The following is a 23788-nucleotide window of genomic DNA, read 5'->3' as shown; positions in this document are numbered from 1 at the left end:
CCAAAATGAGTTCTTGTTCTCAATTATTGAGGAAAACTTATTTCTGAAAATGTGTACAGAATTTGAAACTTCAAGCTTTTAGCACATGACCTGGCTTTGCCATTGTGAACTCTTAGGCAAATGACTTAAAATACTTGCTACAGTTTATGAAACTCTAAAATGGGTCCATTGATAATCACTTCACAGAATTGTGAAGATCGTATTGTGGAAGCATTTGAAAATAATATTATATATTATAGGCAGGATTGATTGTAACAGGAGTGATAAGAGAATGGAAATAGAGTTAGATGGATCGTCTCTGAATTGCAACTAACACAGTGATTTCCTTATTAGTAACGTTCTGATTCAGATTTTCTATAATGTGCAAATTAATTCCTGGTAAATAGTTAGATTTTAAAGAACGTGGGTTATCATTACTGTATAGCTGCAGAATAGCCATCTGTCTTCATGCTACCAACTACTCTTAGACTCCTCAGCAACTATAGATTTAGCAAATTAATTCTATTATATATATGCTCTATTAATAAATATTATTCTTAATCATTTATCTCCATGATAACAAAACAAGACATTGGTAGAAGGACAGAATAATAAGTAGTACTGAACTGTCCTCTAAAGGGAGAACAACTTAAGCCTAGGTCACAAAAAAACTAGGCCATGAATTTACACACAAGATGAATAAACATTTCTTTAATCAAGGTGAAGTCTCTCTCTTCAACTTTCCTTTCGACCCTTATTAATTGTGTATCCTTAGAGAAATTTACATAGCTTCCTGGGCCCTAGCCTTATCCTCTATTAGCTGGGGATAATAATAGTACTTACCTCTAGGTATTATTGAAAACTAAGTGAGAAAATCAAGGTAAGGTAAACTCTATTAGACAGTGCCCAGCACTTAGTAAAATCTCAATAAGTATTACCTAGTAGACAACTACAGTGGTAGAATTTATGTCTCCTAATTTGCAAGATAGCTACAAAAGCCTTTATATTTTAAAAGCACTTTTTTTTTTAATTTTCAGTCTTTCCATGAGTTACTCCATGTAAAGTTTTATCATCAGTTTATTTTTCCATGTTCACATAGCTGCACTTATTACAGTATAAAACAATACCATAATAATTTACATTTGACTAATCTGATTAGATACCACTTTACAGAAAAGTAACCTGAAGCTGGAAGAGGCTGAGTGCTTGCTGAAAGCCTCTGAGCTAGGAAGTAGTAGGACTAGAATACAAATCAGTTGGGAGCCTTTGCAAAATGGTGCATTGAAAATGCCCAGTAGTGGTACCTCATTTCACTGTGGTGTTATTAGAGAGACAATGATTAAACATGTTTACTTTGTGTACTGAAACTGATTCCCTATATTGTTAGAATACTCTAAGAAACCCCTTTGTGCAAGTTTTTGTAAAATTCTCCGTGGGACTTGACGCTGTTGAACTCTTGAAACAGATGGATGAACTCGGTGAGTCCAGATGCACAAAACTTTTATTTACTTGTCATGTCAGAAATGTGAAAAGCATTGTGCCATATAAGATCTTCTTTTCCTTTTCTTCTGTATTTGCTTTCTATCTAGTTATCCTAAGAAAAGTAAAATCCTGGATATATCTATCCATCTTCTTCCTAGTTAGTTGTACAGTTACAAGTAGTAATGATTATTTTGATACCTAGTGCCTGTAGTTAGTTTCAATAATTATAATGCAATATATTCCGTGTAAATGCAGCTTGTCCTTCAATCACAGGTAGGTTGCTACAGGAGGACACTTTTTTGGGGTAACTTGATGAAAAGCAAGTCTTTAAGGGCAAAAGAAGATGAAATGGTTTATTTCTGGCTACATTTATAATTTTATCTCCACTGGCCTTAGTATCACTTTGACTAACTCAGAATGTAACCAGAAGAAGTTATAGAGTTAGCAAAAACAAAAGCAATGCAGAGACTCAAAGGAAAATAAACCTAAATCACTATTCAAGGTCGGCTCCTCCTCTCATGATCATTTAAAAGGAACAGGCAGAAGAGGATCAAAGAAAGCTGTCTGAACTTATGCATTCCCTCTGCCACATCCCCACCTTCAACATTAAGGGATGCAAGATGTCTAATTCAGTCTGTGTCTGATTCCCTGTTGCTATGCAACCATGGGTAAGAGGAAGGGATTGAAAGCATCAGAATTTGACCACAGTAGAGCAAATGCCCCTCCTCCTCCCCAGTGCTACTGGGACTTATGTGATTTAGGTTGTAAACCAGTGGAATTATGCCTACATTTATATTCTGTATAATTTTATATACTTTATGATAGTCAACCCTGTTTGATTAAAGAAAGATGTTAGTGATTTATTCTCTAAAATTATCATTTGGGTAAGGAAACATTTGATCAAAATATCAGGGATAAACTACAAATTTCCTATATAGTTTTTTTTTTATTTCTAACTTTAGATATAGGAGATGAGTTTTAGAATTTAAAAGAAGGTTAAAATGACTACAGCAGTGAGACTTACTGTTTGTGTAATTGTATATTTAACTTAGTATCAAAGAGGTTTTATAGTTTGGATCTGGGGAGAACTTAGTATCAAAGAGGTATTATAGTTTGGATTTGGGGAGCACTGGCTCTTCATAGCTCTATCTACCAGCATTTCTGAAGAATCCTTTGCTGTTGTGTTGATTTCCAGTGGGCACTGGAGGCCACTGTTCAACCACAATTTTACCCCTCCCCCACCAATGTCTATATGAAGCAAAACATTTCATTTTAAATTCTAATGAGAGGTGCATTTAAGAAGTTGCCCTCTGTGAGAAATTTAGTCTTCTATTGGATGATGGTAGAGACATGTTTGGGTTCTGTGAAGAGGGATTTATGATATCACAGCCTTCTCAGTATTCATGGTGATCAAGTCAGTGAAAATTTAATTGGCCAAGTGATTTATTAACTTGCAATTTTATATTTACCCTTTGTCTCAGTTGATTTCCTCATAAGGAATCATGAAATTGAAGAGCAATTAAATCCTCTTTCTTCCAAAGTAATTACCTGAAAAAAAATCTTGATCATTTTATCTAGAGTAATACAGTTACGAATAGAGATAGCTCACATAAGGTTTTAAGTCAAACAGTATTAGAAAGTTGTAACTGTGTGGCATAGATTGTCACCTGAGAAATGATTCTGTATCACAACTGACTGAATGATGTCATTTATTTGTTCTACACACTCTGCATAGACTTTCCTTGCTTAAATTCTTACATATACATTCCCTTAACAAAGCAAGAATTTCTGTTTATTCAAATGCTTCACCTCTAGTTTATAGTTTTCTTCCTAACTAATGCAGATAGATTTTTAAAAATTATTCACCTTTAGTCTTTGGTTAATTAAATTGTAGCAGAATATACTTCTGAATTACTTTGTACCGTTCTTTGTACTTGGGTTTACTGTGTCTGTAACTAGTTCAACATTCTCCTCAGTGAACATTTGCATGACTGGCTACATTTTCCCAGATATAGAGTACTAGATATTTTTAGAGTAAATTCTACAAGTTCTTATTATTTATAATCTTGTTTAAGGTTTACTACTTACCAAAAAAATCAGTATTTTGTCCTGTTACTACTAGAAACAACATTATAACACAACATTATAATATGCTTTGTGTCTGTTTTCTTTTCTTCTTTAGATATTCTAAGGCTAAAATTAGAGAACGGCATTGACCTCATTGATCATCTTAACACACTGTCTTCCCTGACAGTAAATATTTCCTCCTGTATATTATATGACCGTATTCAGGCAGCAAAAAGCATAGATGAAATGGAAGGAGAGGCTAAAAGACTCTACAAAAGCAATGAACTCTTTGGAAGTAAGTGTTATTCTACTAGAATTTGAGCTTCTCTCTGTACTAAAATTGGCCAAATTCTTCCCTCACTTCTTTCATCCAAAACTCAGAAAAGTAGTTGGGGGTGGAGGGAGGACACTGTCCCCTCTGATGTCCTTAGAAATGAGAACCTTTCATGTAGGCAACCAACCGTATTGATTGAGGAGCCTTCAATATGTGTAATTTTGTTGGTATGGTTAAAATTAAAACTGTAAAGAATTACATAGTTACAGGATGAAGTTGAGTCCATCCTCATAATCAGTCAAGGTTATTCATTTGTGTGTGTGTGTATGTATGTGTGTGTGTGTGTGGTTAATTTCAGTAAGTGGCTTAGAGTGATATATTTAATCTGGCCACTTAGTTTGTGATTATCTTCTCAAACTCCTGCTTTGAGTCTCTGAGGTTGTCACTTTCAGTTAGCCATCTTTTCTGTAAATTAGAAGTCTGACCTTACTGTCACATTACTAAGTCAGTTGCCTGTTTGGCTGCCCCCTATGTGTACCCTCCAAACAATGAATAATGTCAACCATAAAATAACCTTCTGATGTTGTTGCCATTTTATTTTTAGGTGTTATTTTTAAGCTTCCTTCTGATAGCAGCCAGCACAGAAGCTATGACTCTGAAAATGTCTCTCTTCCTCCTGTTGTAAAATATACCATCCGCATGAGTCTCAAGACCTCACAGACCACAAGAAGCATAAGAACCAAGATATGGGCCCCAGGGCCACACAATTCTCCGTCAAACAACCAGATCTATGGCAGGGCTTTTGTTTACTTACAGGATAGTATTGAAAGAGCAGTCATTGAATTGCAGACTGGAAGGAACTCCCAGGAAATAGCAGTCCAGGTCCAAGCAATTCCTTATCCCTGCTACATGAAAGACAAGTAAGTCCACACACTTCCAGGCATTTTAAATAATCAACCCGTTTTTTTAGAATTCATTCACATGTGTCACATGAAAGGAGTAACGTTCACCAAACCTTTGTCAAATGCTTGTTTCAAGGAAAAGATCCACAGTATAGGGCACAGCTCACTATAGCTGCCCATCGCTACCCAAATGATGCTTAAGTTCTTACTAAATGATCCATGTTTTCTTTAATATAGTCCTTAGCCTTCCAAGTACTTTGGCCCCCAAATTAAGAGAGTTGGACTCCAGACTTGAGTGCATTGCTGCGTGATTTTGATGTTACCCACTCTCAACTGGGTTTACTTTTCTCTAATCAAATAAGGATGTTAAACAAAACAATCTTAAAATCCCTTCCAACTCTCAAATTTAATTAGAAATACGTGAGTGTAGGATCAATTTTACAGAAAAAAATTAATAAAACATTATTGATCAACTCTCTAAGATAAATATTGTGCTATCTGAAACTGTCTTATGTATTCTCAGTCCACTTGGTAGGAATCTTTATCTAAAATGGTTTTGCTAAATGAACAAAAAATGTAAAGATCATGCTTTTAGACAATTGAATTTGAATATTCAAGAAATTTGCCAGTAGGGTAGCACTGAATGGTTCTTCCATTCTGACCACAGTAAGAAAATAAGGGTGATGGGCTAAGTTTTTCAAGCTCATTCTACACAAAAGCTTGAGGCTGAATATTACTTTAAATGAATTGTGCTTGTTGTTCAGGCCAGTTCTTGCAGTTTATATACAATTGAGATGGGTCTGGATTTTTTTTTTTTTTCTGTTTCTATCAATGCTTCTGTCTCCTTTGACTGCTTCAAGAGCTATAGAGATGAGGTTATGTAGCTGTTTGTGCAGCAGTGATACGAGAAGACAGGTGATGATTCCGTCAGCAGGTTGTCAAGGTTAGCTACTTATTGGAGAAGCCAGTCAGGACCTTGTTGCCTAAACCATGTGTGAACTGAAATGGCTTGCATGAATAGTAAAGACCTGTGGTTTCAATTAAATGAAAATTCTCATCTATTTTCCTTCTGACTTTCTTGCCCTTGTAAATTTTAATACCTAGGATGGTAGTTACCTGGATGTTTCTTTTAAGAGTAAAGTAACTGTACTCGCATTCTTCATGGGAGTATGAACATAATGCCTTAATGTACCCATATAAACTCTTTGTTGCATACAAAGTGCTTTCACATATATTATTTCATTTGTTGCACCAAACAACCTCATAAAGTGAGAGCAGATATTATCAGCCACGCTTTCCAGAACTTGGAAGAAACATTAGCGGGGATTTGTTATTAATGAATGAAGGCCTTTGCCTAATTCCAGGGCCAGAAACAGCATCAAGGCTGGACCTGATCCAAGACAAAATTCACTCAACAAATATTCTTTAAGTGCTTCCCCCTTGCCAGTTTCCCAGGAACCAAAAAAATTGGATGTGGCCCCAACCCTCACTTCTCCCCCACTAAAAAATCCTTCATATCTCTGTTGGTGATACACTTCTGATGCTAAAGTGAAAATGAATGCTGATGATGTCATGTTCCATAAATATTTGCATCTTTCATGGAGAATTTGAAGGTAATTCCTTGGCCTTATAGATTAAAAAGAAAATGGCCTTGGGACATTTCTGCAAGTGAAAGTTTCAGTGGAGCCTAATATGTAAAACAGATCAATTTAGAGATTCTCTCATTGAAAACTACTCCTTTGCCTTAGCCCATAGTTGGTGGCTAATGTCACAATCATGGTTCTTAGAGTGTGGTCTCCAGACCAGCAGGATCAGCATCACCTGGGAAATTGTTTAAAATGCAAATTCCAAACCCCATCTGAGATATAATGAATCAGAAGCTCATGGGTGGAGCCCAGAATCTGTTTTAAAAAGCCCTTCAGGTGATTTCGATGCATTGCTCAATGTTGAGAAACACTGCATTTGAACATTCAGGTACTATGGGCCAGCCATTCAGGAATCTATTTAGGGCCCAATGAAGTCTTCCAGCAACCCTCTAGTTACCAGAAAAAACATTTCTATACTGTTTATGAAACATCCCCTAGAGCATTATTTTGAGGAATCCAAGTTCTTTGCATTTTAAATCAAATGATTTTGAGTTTCATTCTATTTCGTTTTGGGAAATTTGGTTTAATAATAACTATGAGCTTCCAAAGAGTAGATAAATACAGTAATTTGAGAAGATATATCTTTTAGCTAGGTAAACCAATCATCATCTAATTTTAAATCTGCCTTTTAGATAAGAATTTAGTTTAGACAGAAGGGCTTAGAGCCTTGCAGTTATATCTGTATAATAATTATTTTCCTGAACAGGACATACACAAACACCCTTTAAATGATTTGGCAATTTTATCTAACAATCCAGAACTGTTTTACTTTTGCAGCAGTATGGCAAAAAAATCATGCACTTACTGTTAAGTCAGCTTCACACTTCATAAATGAAAGAGTCATAATAATAATTAGTCTCAATTTCAGAACAGGAGTATAATTTCAATGTAGGAGGGAGTGTGTTCTTTATATATTAAAATCTGCAAGTGTGACATTCATTTTGGTCACTGGATTTTTGTTTTTGTTTTTGTTTTTCCTTACAGCTTCCTAACCAGTGTCTCTTATTCCCTTCCAATCGTGCTCATGGTTGCCTGGGTTATATTTATAGCTGCATTTGTAAAAAAACTTGTTTATGAGAAAGACCTCCGACTTCATGAGGTATGTTGAGAATCTGTTATTAAATAAGTTGTACATGGATATAATTAATTACCATGATTTTCGTCATACCTATGCAAACTCAGAAAGCCTGACCCATACCTGGTGAATTAGATGGAAAAATATGTTATGAAACATTAAGCCAGCTGGTACGGCAATATTTTGTCTTCTCAAAAAGTTGCGTAGGAGTTATTTTATAAATGCTTCTGAAAAACGAAATCTGAATAATTCTGAATAAAATCTAAGTACGATTTATGATCCTAACAGTAATTTTTGCCCAAGAAGTTACCTGTAGGACTTAGGATTTAACAAAAGAATTTTAAAGAATAACAATAATAACTATTAAGGCAGGAAAATTGTTGGCATAGTAACTAAAGAGTCCAAATGAAGATATAGATATATAGATATAGATAGATACAGATTTGGACGTGGACAGAGACATATGGCTTGTTTCAGCTCTCAAGAAGCAAATTCTCTTTCCAGTATACCTTGTCTCCTTCAGTTCTCTTTCACTGACTTGTGATTTATAGAGACTAAGAATTTCATGTTATGCTACTGTTTAAGTTAATAATATGACGATGAAAGACAGGACCTGGGATGTGAAGCATGATCTCTTCTTGAGCATATTCTTCATCATTATCCCCAAATCCAAAATATCTCACTTCTTGTTAGAATTTATGAAAAAGCATTGTGTGATTTTTTTGATTGTATTACAGTAGAAATAATTTTATCTGCTAATCCTGTAATGAGCCCATTCTTTACATTCACTCATGAAGTGACAAGATAGCGGAAACATTTCAAAACTGAGGGACAATAATTATTGCAGGCCTGGCTGACAGTCTGAAACAATGAGGTTAGAGTAACCTGTTAGCCCAATTGTACTTTTCAGACTTATTTTGCCAGAGCTTTTAGGCAATTGATTATTTCTCCTTACAAAGTACAAATTACTGCTTTATGTTTTTGTCAGCTCAACATCAGACTTCCAGGGTTGTCCTAGAGTTTGAACCCACACTTTTTACCTTTCCTATTTGAATTCTGGGTGATCTTCAGCTGCATTTTTATATTTCAGTTATAATTTGGTAAAAGTCTCATCAACTGGTTTGAGCCCCATTGTTTTCAGGACTGTGTACAATGTTTTCTTAACCCCAATTTAGAAACTTGAATCCATGCCCTGGACCATAACTGTGGTTGCAAGCTCCTACCTTATATTTCTCTGTCAGGTTCCTGGTACTCAGAAGTGAATCTTTACAAATTAAAGGAAAACTTTGAAATAGAAAACTGTGATAGAAACTGAGTTCTTTTCTACAGCACAATAAATAATCTACCTTAAAAATATAAGTAAATATAATTATGTTTGTGTGTATATATGTGTTGTGATATGTCTATTATGTATATATTATATACGTATATGTAAAATACATGCATTATGTTGGTTTGAAAATTGTACTCTCTGGGGAATTCCCTGGTGGTCCAGTGGTTAGAGCTCTGTACTTTCAATGCAGGGGGGAGTGGGTTCGATCCCTGGTCAGGGAACTAAGATTCTACATGCTGCATGGCATGGCCAAAAAATAAATAAATAAATAAATAAATAGTACTCTCTGAATGCATCTGTGGATGTCATCAGAAAACATCAAAACACAATAAAGAGTTTTTCTCAATAGAAGACATGAAAAGACATTTTTAACAATGAACCAGTTTCTGTTTGGTAGCTCTGTGTCTTCATTTTGCAGGCATCTACTTTCAAAATTTAACTAGCTGGTCTTGGGGGTCAAAGTTACATAGTGGAAGATCACTGAACTTGGAAGCAGAAAATAAGGCTTTGAGTCTTCCAGTTCATATTCACTTGGGCCCAATCCCTTAAACTCTCTGAGTCTTGTCATCTAGACTTCATTCAGCATTATATTTCCAGAATGTACTTTCTCACTGCCAGAACAGAAGAGGTATTCAATTATTCATTTTTTTATCAATTCTAAGAATGATTTTTTTTCACATTTTAAAGCCTCTGAAATTGAGATGTATTTGATAGGGTGTCATAATTTATTTGGCAGTGATTTTTCTTTCTTGGTGGCATGTAAAATAATGACACATCTTAAAATTAGCAGTGTCCTAAATTTAAAGGAATATGGTCTATTCGTGAGATGGGTTGATGGAAGCTGGTGTGGAATGAGTAGAATATTTCTAATGCCCCTGCTCAGCCTCCCTCCTCTGCCAACAGTTCTAAACTAACCTCCTTCTTTTTAAGATGAAAAAGCTGAGCCCAGAAAGTGAGAGGTGACTTGATGAACACTATGGGCTAATTAATGGTACATCTGGGTCTAAAACTCAAGTGTGTGGACTTCTGACCAATTCTTTTCCATGTCATAGCTACCTTCTCTCTCACAATTTTATTTTAGTAGCCTAGATTCCTAACGACTATTGAAGATGATGGTGGATAAACTCTTAGGTTACCAGCGACTCGAGATCACTTTTTAATATTACCATTTTAATATTTACTAAGATCTAAATCTGTCCATTCTCTTCTTCCTTTTCCCAATTGAATAAAAAAGGAAACAAACAAAACATTTTTCCTTCTGTAATTGTTGTCACAGCTAGGCAGAGAAACCAGGTCAGTTGCTAATTCAGTGAAGCCATTCACCTTTGAACTTGTTATGGTATGATTCTAGTAAACTCCTTTAACTTGTTAAAGAAATTTAGCACAAATACTAAGGCCCAATAAGTTTATTGATAAAATTAAGCCTGTAGTTAAAAAACAAAACTATTTCAAAATGTCTTGCAATTGAGTTTTATTCTGCATTCCTTGCTTTTTAAAATTAAAACACTAAATCTGTACAAAAGTTGATTTTATATCACACCAAAGAGTTGTTGTTCACATTATGTTCTCAGTTTTGTGATTAGTTTCATCTATTTGCTCTAATATAAGTCATTTATGGGGACTTGATTGTTTATATTGTTTTGTTTTGGAGACAAAATTTTGGAGTTGTCCTCTCTCTCAGTTCAGACAGGTAACCTAAAATATCTGTGCTCGGCACACAGATTACCAAGAATTATGTAAGAGTCTGTAGTCCTGTGATGCTTCACTTGAGGCAACTTTTTATGTCTTCTTTTTTTGCGGTATGTGAGGCTCTCACTGCTGTGGCCTCTCCCGTTGAGGAGCACAGGCTCTGGACGCGCAGGCTCAGCGGCCATGGCTCACAGGTCTAGCCACTTTGCGACATGTGGAATCTTCGCGGACCGGGGCATGGACCCGTGTCCCCTGCATCGGCAGTCGGACTCTCAACCACTGCGCCACCAGGGAAGCCCTCTTCTTTTTTTTTGAATGCTAATTTATTCTTTTTTATTTAGCATCTTTATTGGTGTATAATTACTTTACAATGTTGTGTTAGTTTCTGCTGTATAACAAAGTGAATCAGCTGTATGTATACATATATCCCCATATCCCCTACCTCTTGCATCTCCCTCCCACCATCCCTATCCACCCCTCTAGGTAGTCACAAAGCACTGAGCTGATCTCCCTGTGAGATGCAGCTGCTTCCCACTAGCTATCTATTTTACATTTGATAATATATATAAGTCCATGCCACTCTCTCACTTCGTCCCAGCTTAACCTTCCCCCCCTCCATGTCCTCAAGTCCATTCTCTACGTCTGCGTCTTTATTCTCGTCCTGCCACTAGGTTCTTCATAACCATTTTTATTTTTTTTAGATTCCATATATATGTGTTAGCATACAGTATTTCTTTTTCTCTTTCTGACTTACTTCACTCTGTATGACAGACCCTAGGTCCATCCACATCACTACAAATAACTCAATTTCGTTTCTTTCCATGGCTGAGTAATATTCCATTGTATATATATGCCACATCTTCTTTATCCATTCATCTTTCGATGGACACGTAGGTTGCTTCCATATCCTGGCTATTGTAAATACAGCTGCAGTGAACATTGCAGTACATGACTCTTTTTGAATTATGGTTTTCTCAGGGTATATGCCCATTCGTGAAATTGCTGTGTCATATGGTAGTTCTATATTTAGTTTTTTAAGGAACCTCCATACTTTTCTCCATAGTGGCTGTATCAATTTACATTCCCAACAACAGTGCAAGAGGGTTCCCTTTTCTCCACACCCTCTCCAGCATTTATTGTTTGTAGATTTTTTGATTATGGCCATTCTGACAGGTGTGAGGTGATACCTCATTGTAGTTTTGATTTGCATTTCTCTAATGATTAATGATGTTGAGCATCCTTTCATGTGTTTGTTGGCAATCTGTATATCTTCTTTGGAGAAATGTCTATTTAGGTCTTCTGCCATTTGGGATTGGGTTGTTTGTTTTTTTGATATTGAGCTGCATGAGCTGCTTGTAAATTTTGGAGATTAACCCTTTGTCAGTTGCTTCGTTTGCAAATATTTTCTCCCATTCTGGGGGCTGTCTTTTTGTCTTGTTTATGGTTTCCTTTGCTGTACAAAAGCTTTTAAGGTTCATTATGCCCCATTTGTTTATTTTTGTTTTTATTTCCATTTCTCTAGGAGGTGGGTCAAAAAGAATCTTGCTGTGATTTCTGTCACGGAGTGTTCTGCCTATGTTTTCCTCTAAGAGTTTTATAGTCTCTGGCCTTACATTTAAGTCTTTAATCCATTTTGAGTTCATTTTTGTGTATGGTGTTAGGGTGTGCTCTAATTTCATTCCTTTACATGTAGCTGTCCAGTTTCTTCAGCACCACTTATTGAAGAGGCTGTCTTTTCTACATTGTATATTCTTGCCTCCTTTATCAAAGATAAGGTGACCTATGTGCATGGGTTTATCTCTGGGCTTTCTATCCTGTTCCATTGATCTATATTTCTGTTTTTGTGCCAGTACCATACTGTCTTGATGACTGTAACTTTGTAGTATAGTCTGAAGTCAGGAAGCCTGATTCCTCCAGCTCTGTTTTTCCTTCTCAAGATTGCTTGGGCTATATGGGGTCTTTTGTATTTCCATACAAATTGTGACATTTTTTGTTCTAGTTCTGTGAAAAATGCCATTGGTAGTTTGACAGGGATTACATTGAATCAGTAGGTTGCTTTGCATAGTATAGTCATTTTCACAATGTAGATTCTTCCAGTCCACACACATGGTATATCTCTCCATCTGTTTGTGTCATTTTTAATTTCTTTCATCAGTGTCTTTTAATTTTCTGCATACAGGTCTTTTGTCTCCTCAGGTAGGTTTATTCCTAGATATTTTATTCTTTTTGTTGCATTGGTTAATGGGAGTGTTTTCTTGATTTCACTTTCAGATTTTTCATCATTAGTGTATAGGAATGCCAGAGATTTATGTGCATTAATTTTGTATCCTGCTACTTTACCAAATTCATTGATTAGCTCTAGAAGTTTTCTGGTGGTGTCTTAAGGATTCTCTATGTATAGTATCATATCATCTTCAAACAGTGACAGCTTTACTACTTCTTTTCCAATTTGGATTCCTTTTATTTCTGTTTCTTCTCTGATTGCTGTGGCTAAAACTTCCAATACTGTGTTCAATAATAGTGGTGAGAGTGGGCAACTTTGTCTTGTTCCTGATCTTACTGGAAACGGTTTCAGTTTTACACCATTGAGGACGATGTTGGCTGTGGGTTTGTCATATATGGCCTTTATTATGTTTAGGTAAGTTCTCTCTATGCCTACTTTCTGGAGGGTTTTTATCGTAAATAGGTGTTGAATTTTGTCAAAAGCTTTTTCTGCATCTATTGAGGTGATCATATGGTTTTTCTCCTTCCATTTGTTAATATGGTATATCACATTGATTGATTTGTGTATATTGAAGAATCCTTGCATTCCTGGGATAAACCCCACTCGATCATGGTGTATGGTCCTTTTAATGTGCTGTTGCTAGTATTTTGTTGAGGATTTTTGCATCAATGTTCATCAGTGATATTGGCCTGTAGTTTTCTTTCTTTGTGACGTCTTTGCCTGGTTTTGGTATCAGGGTGATGGTGGCCTCGTAGAATGAGTTTGGGAGTGCTCCTCCCTCTGCTATATTTTGGAAGAGTTTGAGAAGGATAGGTGTTAGCTCTTCTCTAAATGTTTGATAGAATTCGCCTGTGAAGCCGTCTGGTCCTGGGCTTTGCTTGTTGGAAGGTTATTGATCACAGTCTCAATTTCAGTGCTTGTGATTGGTATGTTTATATTTTCTATTTCTTCCTGGTTCAGTCTCAGAAGGTTCTGCTTTTCTAAGAACTTGTCCATTTCTTCCAGGTTGTCCATTTTATTGGCATAGAGTTGCTTGTAGTAATCCCTCATGATCCTTTGTATTTCTGCAGTGCCAGTTGTTACATCTCCTTTTTCATTTCTAATTCTGTTGATTTGAGTGTTCTCCCTTCTTGATGAGTCTGGCTAAAGGTTTATCAATTTTGTTTATCTTCTCAAAGAACCAGCTTTTAGTTTTATTGATCTTTGCTATTGTTTCCTTCATTTCTTTTTCATTTACTTCTGATCTGATCTTTATGATTTCTTTCCTTCTGCTAACTTTGGGGGTTTTTTGTTCTTCTTTCTCTAATTGCTTTAAGTGTAAGGTTAGGTTGTTTCTTGGAGATGTTTCTTGTTTCCTGATGTAGAATTGTACTGCTATAAACTTCCCTCTTAGAACTGCTTTTGCTGCATCCCATAGGTTTTGGGTCATCGTGTGTTCATTGTCATTTGTTTCTATAAATTTTTTGATTTCCACTTTGATTTCTTCAGTCATCTTTTGGTTATTAAGTAGTGTATTGTTTCGCCTCCATGTGTTTGTACTTTTTACAGAGTATTTCTTGTAACTGATGTCTAGTCTCATAACGTTGTGGTTGGAAAAGATACTTGATATGATTTCAGTTTTCTTCAGTTTACCAAGGCTTAATTTGTGACCCAAGATATGATCTATCCTGGAGAATGTTCCATGAGCACTTGAAAATAAAGTGTATTCTGTTGTTTTTGGCTGGAATGTCCCATAAATATCAATTAATTCCATCTTTTTTAATGTATCATTTAAAGCTTGTGTTTCGTTATTTATTTTCATTTTGGATGATCTGACCATTGGTGAAAGTGGGGTGTTAAAGTGCCCTACTATTATTGTGTTACTGCCGATTTCCCCTCTTATGGCTGTTAGCATTTGCCTTATGTATTGAGGTGCTCCTATGTTGGATGCATAAATATTTACAATTGTTATATCTTCTTCTTGGATTGATCCCTTGATCATTATGTAGTGTCCTTCTTTGTCTCTTGTAATACTCTTTGTTTTAAAGTCTATTTTGTCTGCTATGAGAATTGCTACTCCAGCTTTCTTTTGATTTCCATTTTCATGGAATACCTTTTTCCATCACCTCACTTTCAGTCTGTATGAGTCCCTAGGTCTGAAGTGAGTCTCTTGTAGACAGCATATATACGGGTCTTGTTTTTGTATCCATTCATCCAGTCTGTGTCTTTTGGTTGGAGCATTTAATCCATTTACATTTAAGGTAATTATCAATATGTATGTTCCTATTACTATTTTCTTAATTGTTTTCGGTTTGTTGTTGTAGGTCCTTTTCTTCTCTTGTGTATCCTGCCTAGAGAAGTTCCTTTAGCATTTGTTATAAAGGTGGTTTGGTGGTACTGAATTCTCTTAGCTTTTGCTTGTCTGTAAAGGTTTTAGTTTCTCCGTTGAATCTGAATGATATCCTTACTGGGCACAATAATCTTGGTGGTAGGTTTTTCCCTTTTATCACTTTCAATATGTCCTGCCACTCCCTCCTGGCTTGCAGAGCTTCTGCTGAAAGATCAGCTGTTAACCTTATCGGGATTCCCTTGTATGTTATTTGTCACTTTTCCCTTGCTGCTTTTATTATTTTTTTTTTGTATTTAACTTTTTTTTGTGTGTGTGGTACACGGGCCTCTCACTGTTGTGGCCTCTCCCGTTGCGGAGCACAGGCTCCAGACGTGCAGGCTCAGCAGCCATGGCTCACAGGCCCAGCTGCTCTGCGGCATGTGGGATCCTCCTGGACCGGGGCACGAACCCGTGTCCCCTGCATCCGCAGGCGGACTCTCAACCACTGCGCCACCAGGGAAGCACTGTATTTAACTTTTGATAGTTTGATTAATATGTGTCTTGGCGTGTTTCTCCTTGGATTTACACTGTATGGGACTCTCTGCACTTCCTGGACTTGATTGACTTTTTCCTTTCCCATATTAGGGGAGTTTTCAACTATAATCTCTTCAAGTATTTTATCAGTCCCTTTCTTTTTCTCTTCTTCTTCTGGGACCCCTGTAATTCGAATGTTGGTGCATTTAATGTTGTCCCAGAGGTCTCTGAGACTGTCCTCAATTCTTTTCATTCCTTTTTCTTTATTCTGCTCTGCACTAGTTATTTCTGCTATTTTATCTTCCAGGTCACTTATCTTTTCTTCTGCCTCAGTTATTCTGCATTGATTCCTTCTAGAGAATTTTCAATTTCATTTATTGTGTTGTTCATCATTGTTTGTTTGCTCTTTAGTTCTTCTAAGTCCTTGTTAAATGTTTCTTGTATTTTCTCCATTCTATTTCCAAGATTTTGGATCATCTTTACTATCATTATTCTGATTTCTTTTTCAGGTAGACTGCCTATTTCCTCTTCATTTGTTTAGTGTGGTGGGTTTTTATCTTGCTCCTTCATCTGCTGTGTGTTTCTCTGTCTTCTCATTTTACTTAACTTACTGTGTTTGGGATCTCCTTTTCACAGGCTGCAGGTTCGTAGTTCCCGTTGTTTTTGGTGTCTGCCCCCAGTGGTTAAGGTTTGTTCAGTGGGTTGTGTAGGCTTCCTGGTAGAGGGGACTCTGTGTTCTGGTGGATGAGGCTAGATCTTGTCTTTCTGGTGAGCAGGTCTGCGTCCGTTAGTGTGTTTTGGGGTGTCTGTGACCTTATTATAATTTTAGGCAGCCTCCCTGCTAATGGGTGGGGCTGTGTTCCTGTCTTGGTAATTGTTTGTCATAGGGTGTCCAGCACTGTAGCTTGCTGGTCGTTGAGTGGAACTGCATCTTAGCATTGAGATGGAGATCTCTGGGAGAGCTTTCACCATTTGATATTACGTGGAGCTGGGAGGTCTCTGGTGGACAAATGTCCTGAACTCGGCTCTCCCACCTCAGAGGTTCAGGCCTGACACTCAGCTGGAGCACCGAGACCCTGTCAGCCACATGGCTCAGAAGAAAAGGGAGGAAAAAAGAAAGAAAGAAAAGAAGTAAAATAAAATAATTATTAAAAATAAATTTAAAAGTAATTTTAAAAAAAGGAAGAAGAAAGCACCCAAACCAAAAAACAATTCCACCAATGATAACAAGTGCTAAAAACTATACTAAAAACAAAAGCAAAAGCAAACAAAAAAAAAACAATGGACAAACGGAACCCTATGACAAATGGTAAAAGAAAGCTATGCAGACAACATCACACACAGAAGCATACACATACACACTCACAAAAAGAGAAAAAGGAAATAAATATATATATCGTTGCTCCCAAAGTCCACCACCTCAGTTTTGGGCTGATTCGTTTTCTATTCAGGTATTCCACAGATGCAGGGTACATCAAGTTGATTGTGGAGATTTAATCGACTGCTCCTGAGGCTGCTGGGAGAAATTTCCCTTTCTCTTCTTTGTTCGCACAGCTCCTTGGGTTCAGCTTTGGATTTGGCCCCGTCTGTGCAGGTAGGTCGCCTGAGGGCGTCTGTTTCCACCCAGACAGGACGTTGTTAAAGGAGCAGCTGATTAGGGGGCTCTGGCTCATTCAGGCCGGGGGGGAGGGAGGGGCATGGAGTGCAGGGTGAGCCTGCAGTGGCCGAGGCCGGTGTAACGTTGCGACAGCCTGAGGCGCACCGTGTGTTCTCCTGGGGAAGTTGTCCCTGGATCACGAGACTGTGGCAGTGGCGGGCTGCACACACTCCTGGGAGGGGAGGTGCGGATAGTGACCTGTGCTTGTACACAGGCTTCTTGGTGGCTGCAACAGCAGCCGTAGCGTCTCATGCCAGTCTCTGGGGTCTGCGCTGATAGCCGCGGCTCATGCCCGTCTCTGGAGCTCATTTAGGCGGTGCCCTGAATCCCCTCTCCTTGTGCACCCTGAAACAATGGTCTCTTGCCTCTTAGGCAGTTCCAGACTTTTTCCCGGACTCCCTCCCAGCTAGCTGTGGCGCAGTAGCCCCTTCAGGCTGTGCTCAGGCAGCCAACCCCAGTCCTCTCCCTGGGATCTGACCTCTGAAGCCCGAGCCTCAGCTCCCAGTCCCCGTTTGCCTTGGCGGGTGAGCAGACAGGCCTCTCGGGCTGGTGAGTGCTGGTCGGCACCAATCCTCTGTGTGGGAATCTCTCCGCTTTGCCCTCTGCACCCCTGTTGCTGTGTGGTCCTCCATGGCTCTGCAGCGTCCCCCCCCCGCCACCTTTGTCTCTGCCAGTGAAGGGGCTTCCTAGTGTGTGGAAACTTTTCCTCCTTCACAGCTCACTACCAGAGATGCAGGTCCCATCCCTATTCTTTTGTCTCTGTTTTTAATTTTTTCTTCTGCCCTACCCAGGTATGTGGGGAGTTTCTTGCCTTTTGGGAGGTCTGAGATCTTCTGCCAGCGTTCAGTAGGTGTTCCGTAGGAGCTGTTCCACCTGTAGATGTATTTCTGGTGTATTTGTGGGGAGGAAGGTGATCTCCGCGTCTTACTCTTCTGCCATCGTGCACGTCTCCTGGCTGTTTCATTTCTGACTAATTATTTAGCCTCTTTATGCCTCTACTTTTTTCACAGTAAGTGGCATGGAGACCTTCCCACCCAGGTTCTCTTTTTCACTGTGCGCAGCCAGGCACCTGTTCCTCAACCTCAGCTCTGTGAGAAAGGGGACATGTTTTCCTCCAAACTCCAGAACTCCACACCCCAGAGGCCCTCCTTTGGTCATGCTGCCTCTTCCCTTCTGCCTAGTTTATTCTTTTTTATATCTTCTCAGTACACACTATCCATCCTACTAGTGAGAATTTGGAATATTCCAAGTAATGATCACAATATCCTTTATATCCTAACTAAAAACAATACCATAAATATCTATAATAGGATATAAAATTTGAGGTAGAAAATGTTATTATTTCTTATTAACCAGTTCTTGACATTCTTGTTGAATTGAATGAAGACATTGCTGTCAAGTAAATATATGTATATTTATGATTTGTTTTCCTGACAGCATTAATGTCAATCCCTGTGCATAAGCTTCTCTTGAATGTGACACATTTATCCACAATCTTACAGAATCTCTTTCTTGTCGTTATTTTCTGCCAAGAACTGGAACAGACTTTGACCACTGTGCAGAGGGGTTTTCCTGAGTAACACGTTATCAGATATTGATGAATTGCTTCAGCAGGTTTGGGGGGCTTGAGAAAAGTGACTCTGATTACAAAGCCAACACCTGAATCTGTCACCCTGAGGAGACACTAATGCCAGCCGTTCTCTGTGGGTGACCTTCCATTAGCAAGTTTGGTCTTGTTGATTATCTCAAAGTTGGCAGTGAATCTGAATAATATATGGATGACTTACATAGTCTCATTGCCTTTTCTCTTTATGAATAACAGCTGTTCTCATGGCATAAAATCCTGAAGTTTAACACTGAAGTTTGATCTAGAATGTTAAGTAGTAAACACTTTGGGGAGCACCTAACCTGATCTTTTTTGATAAAAAGCAATGATCAGGGGCTTCCCTGGTGGCGCAGTGGTTGAGAGTCTGCCTGCCGATGCAGGGGATGTGGGTTCGTGCCCCAGTCCGGGAAGATCCCACATGCCGCGGAGCGGCTGGGCCCGTGAGCCATGGCCGCTGAGCCTGCGCGTCCGGAGCCTGTGCTTGCTCCGCAAGGGGAGAGGCCACAACAGTGAGAGGCCCGCGTACCGCAAAAAAAAAAAAAAAAAAAAAACAGCAATGATCAGTCTCCAACTTTTACCAACTCTTGGGAATAGAAATCTGATCTTGAGCCTTGAAAATTTCAAAATTACGGTGATCAACACCTTCAGTCCTGGTCTTTGGGTTTGCTAAATTATTTTTTAACAAGGCTATGAATGTAGAATTTTCTAGATATATAAATGTTTTATACTGAAGCTATCCATTGTCAGGGAAGGAAAACATATTTATACCTTAAGTCAGCTGTATTTCATGTCCTTGATAGAGTCCTTGATATTGTATATCCACCTTGTAAAATATAGTGACTTGCCTCCTACTGACATACATTGCTGTGGCGGGGGGCAATATTTTTTGTGTAGGTCACATGAAATTAGGTGGTGAATATCAGCTTTGGGGTAGTTCTATGGGTTCTGTTAACTCCCCATTTAATTATATTCAAATAGGCATTACACTCAGTAAAAACGTCAAAATACAAATAACCAGAAAGTCACCAAAAAACTGGTGAATATCTCTGAAATGAAGTCATCAAACATGACACAGTAATTTCTCAAATGGGGTGGCGTGCAGGGAAAGAATTGATAAAATAAGAGCTGTGAGGTCTTTTTCACACCAAAATGTAGTTTTCTTTTCAATGATAGATACATAGCAATTGGAGAAAACTTTCCCTAGTGAATCTTCACTCCATGCTGATTTTTTTTACTTTGACCCACACATTTATTCCTGTGGAAACATAGACTGAGTCTTTACTTCAAAGGGTGGCAGGGTCTGGGAGGAGAGAAGTAGTAGGAGAGAAGAGGGTGAGGAAAAGGGCAAAGTTAAGAGGAAAAGTCACAGGATTTCCACAGTGGTGATTAGCTTAAGGCCCACAGCTTAGACTCTTGCCAGTCAGGTAGCTGTTTCCATGGTAACAACTGGAGCAGCGGAGTTATCAAAATGTAATGAGTTGCAAAGGCAAAAAGTAAAATTCACAATTTTGCTTGTAGAGCAAAAGATTTGGCACGTTCCCTTTTTTTTTTTTTCCTGGACAAGTTAGGTTTAAAGTGGGGGGCATTGAAAATCCTTGATTTTACAAAAAAAGTACTGGATTATAAAGCTGTTAGTGGAACATTTCTTTTGTTCTTTTTTTAAATGGAATTTACATTCATAAGCTTAACATTAAGAGTTGTTAAAACTAGAAACCAGGTACAAATTCAAGTCACCAAATTCAAGACACCCAAGGTCCTAGGGACTTCAGATCTTTCAGAATCCTTTTGAGTTAATGCACAAACATGCTGGTCTGTTTTTCTACCTTGGTGGAATGCCTTGGTCTCTAGGGATATCACTGGGTTACTAAAGAATATCAACTGAGAGCGAGAGAGGTATAGATTACCTGAGATACATGAGTTCATTTTGGGTTCATGGGCATCTTTTTGGAAAACAAAGATGACAAACCTGACCTAGACTGTTGGGGATCTTAAGGAGGGGAATGTTATCTCAAAAGGCAGAAAGTCCCCCTTCAAAGTTTGCTTGTTTTAAATTCTTAGGAACCAGGTCTATTCTATTTATCTCGGGAATATGAATACTGATTGTGTTGTTCATTCATGTTTAGTAAAAATATTATGGAGTTTTATTACCTCAGTCCCTACATTGAATTTGAAGTAAACCATGGGTTTTCACCAGCTTGAAATATTCATGCCTGCACAAATGTCAAATTCATGTTGTAAAATTCTGCAGGGGATACCGTAAATTTTGATGATCTATTCTAAACTAGTTTAATCTGGAGACATCACTTAGATACCATTTATAAAATGAAGTTGTCAATAAACAAAACAAACCTCACCATCCAAAGCATTCATTATATTGGGGCACTCTGGGAATATACAATCTAAGATAGGCTAGAATAAATGGTCATATTAATTTCACATAGCAAGCATGGACAAATACTAGACTTAGATAAATCATTAAAATGCCTGGTTCCATGTGTATGAAGAGTCTCATGGACAGTTTGGAATGATACAGGAATAATTGTTATTTAAGTGTATATTGGCTTAAGAAGGAGCTAACACTTTTTCCTTTTTACAGTACATGAAGATGATGGGTGTAAACTCCTGCAGCCACTTTTTTGCCTGGATTATAGAGAGTGTTGGATTTTTACTGGTTACCATCATCATCCTCATCATTATACTCAAGTTTGGCAATATTCTTCCGAAAACAAATGGGTTCATTTTGTTCCTGTATTTTTCGGACTATAGCTTCTCAGTTCTTGCCATGAGCTACCTTATCAGTGTCTTCTTCAACAACACCAACATTGCAGCTCTGATTGGAAGCCTCATCTACATCATTGCCTTTTTTCCATTTATTGTTCTGGTTACAATTGAGAATGAGTTGAGCTGTATAATAAAAGTATTCATGGTGAGTCAGCTGTCACAACTGAATGGCCAGGGTGTGAAAGGAGTGGACCTTTTTTGGTGGTTTTGGCTCTCCAACTGAGAGTACACTTATCTAAATGTAAAAGTTCAGTGTTTGCAAAATATAAGTAACTGTCCTAATGAGAGTCAGTTACGTTATTGTCTACCATACAAGTGTAAGACTATGAAAAGAAAACTTTTTCTCCACGGTTTCTAAAACTATAATATGTGATGCTACTATAAGATAGACCTGAAGAAAGAACAGTTAAAATGTAGTACATCAAGTTTTGAAGATCATCAAGAATTCTGACTTCTCTTTGGCCCAATTCCTTAAATATCTTAGAGCCTCTATAGCTGGCATTATTCTCATAAATGAATAATTCTCATGGTTTTTATGACATATAATATAACATACAGGCATAAAGACAAATACGCTGAGAGCATATAATCAATTTTGAATTCTTTTCTGCTTTTTCAATTAAAGTACTAAATTAATTTAAGAATTTTAACGAAAGCATTAAGTTTACCGACTTTGAAATTTGGAAAGCAGAAGTAAAGCTCATCATTGACTGCGAGCCATATTAAAACTTTGCTGTTTATGGAAATAGAAAAATAACTTTCATTTGACATTGACCACCTTGAGTTTAAACAACATCTAAATTTTTAATTTGTTGCATTATTAGTAGTCAATTGACATTTTAGTATATTTTCGTGCATAAAACTTCGATCACTTGAAGTCAGTCTCTGAAGTAAAAACATCTTCTGGCCCCTAACATTGCATTTGATATTAGCCTTAACATTGCATTACCCTATTATTACTGGTTTTATAAATTGCTAAGCAACATTTAATAAGTTTAGATATATATTTTTTGGATTTTTGATAAATATTTTTCAAATTATAATTTTACTGCTTTTGTTTTCTGCTATTTCCTCTCCTATTCTTCCAGAGTTGTAGCGTGCTTGGTAAGGGACCTCTGTGTTTTTAAATATGCTTAGAGAGTTAACGTCAGTTTTATCTGTATAAGTGCCCAAAGTTTTAAGTACGTTAAGATCCCTCTGGGCGAAATGTGTGAAATCTATGAGAACTGTCATCGCCATTGATTTTCTTCACAGAGCCTGCTGTCCCCAACAGCTTTCAGCTATGCAAGTCAGTACATTGCACGATATGAGGAGCAGGACATTGGTAGGTTCACTTCCTTTACGACTGGATTTTATCTTTCACACCTGCAATATGTCTCATAGAAGAATAAATCTATGTGTTCACTTCTTAGGTCTTCAGTGGGAAAATATGTACAGTTCCCCAGTTCAGGATGACACCACTTCGTTTGGCTGGCTATGCTGTCTAATCCTAGCCGACGCTTTCATTTATTTCCTTATTGCTTGGTATGTCAGGAACGTTTTCCCAGGTACGAACATGCTTCCTATAGATACATGCTTTTTTATGGTAATAAATTATATTTATTATAAATCTGCTAATATATATTTTCTAATATTTTTCTTTGCCACATATCATCTCCAAAAAGAAACACTGAAATCCCAAAACTAAACAAAATTTTCCAGGAGGAGATAATGCACTGTTGAGATTTTTTCTCTGATGTTCCTTTAAAGGATAGAGTGAATTAAGGAACATGGAATCCCGTCTTTCCAAATGGGAGAACAAGATATCATAAGGCAAATATCAAGTCTCCTAATTCTAAGGAGAACTTATCCAGTTCTAATGGAACAAGACTGGTGGGATTCCCCTCCTAGGTCTCAAGTGGTTAAAACTTCAACATGATCAGGAGTTTTTCCACTAAGTCTTATTTATATTTGTACGTTTTTGATGCTATAAATGAATAAAAGGCTATTTTTCTATTCCAGTTATATAAAATTTCTGTAAAAGAGAGGTATATAGAGACAAAGCAGATCAGTGATTGCCTGTAACTTGGGTTGAAAGTAGGGATTATCTGCAAAGGGCATGGGAGAAAGTTTTGGAGTTATTGGAATTTTTGGATTGTGGTTATGGTTGCACAACTTTATTTACTAAAAATCGTCTCACTCTACACTTACAATGATTCAATTTTATGGTATGTAACTATACCCAATGAAGC

At 37.6% G+C, this 23788-nt stretch overlaps 1 protein-coding gene across 1 annotated transcript in view; it reads left to right on the top strand.

The window, feature by feature from the left end:
- The window catches only part of ABCA12 (ATP binding cassette subfamily A member 12), a 177866-nt gene that overhangs the window by 107557 nt on the left and 46521 nt on the right, over positions 1–23788 (top strand). The window contains exons 21-27 of the mRNA XM_065880034.1: positions 1367–1457; positions 3644–3823; positions 4407–4722; positions 7335–7449; positions 21373–21702; positions 22812–22881; positions 22970–23104. Coding sequence (XP_065736106.1) covers positions 1367–1457; positions 3644–3823; positions 4407–4722; positions 7335–7449; positions 21373–21702; positions 22812–22881; positions 22970–23104 — 1237 coding nt within the window. The remainder of the gene's footprint in view (positions 1–1366; positions 1458–3643; positions 3824–4406; positions 4723–7334; positions 7450–21372; positions 21703–22811; positions 22882–22969; positions 23105–23788) is intronic.

Source organism: Phocoena phocoena, chromosome 7 (genome assembly GCF_963924675.1).
Source record: "Phocoena phocoena chromosome 7, mPhoPho1.1, whole genome shotgun sequence".
Lineage (NCBI taxonomy): Eukaryota > Metazoa > Chordata > Mammalia > Artiodactyla > Phocoenidae > Phocoena > Phocoena phocoena.
Note: the sequence above shows the minus strand (reverse complement) of the source record. Positions and strands in the feature narration are given on the sequence as shown.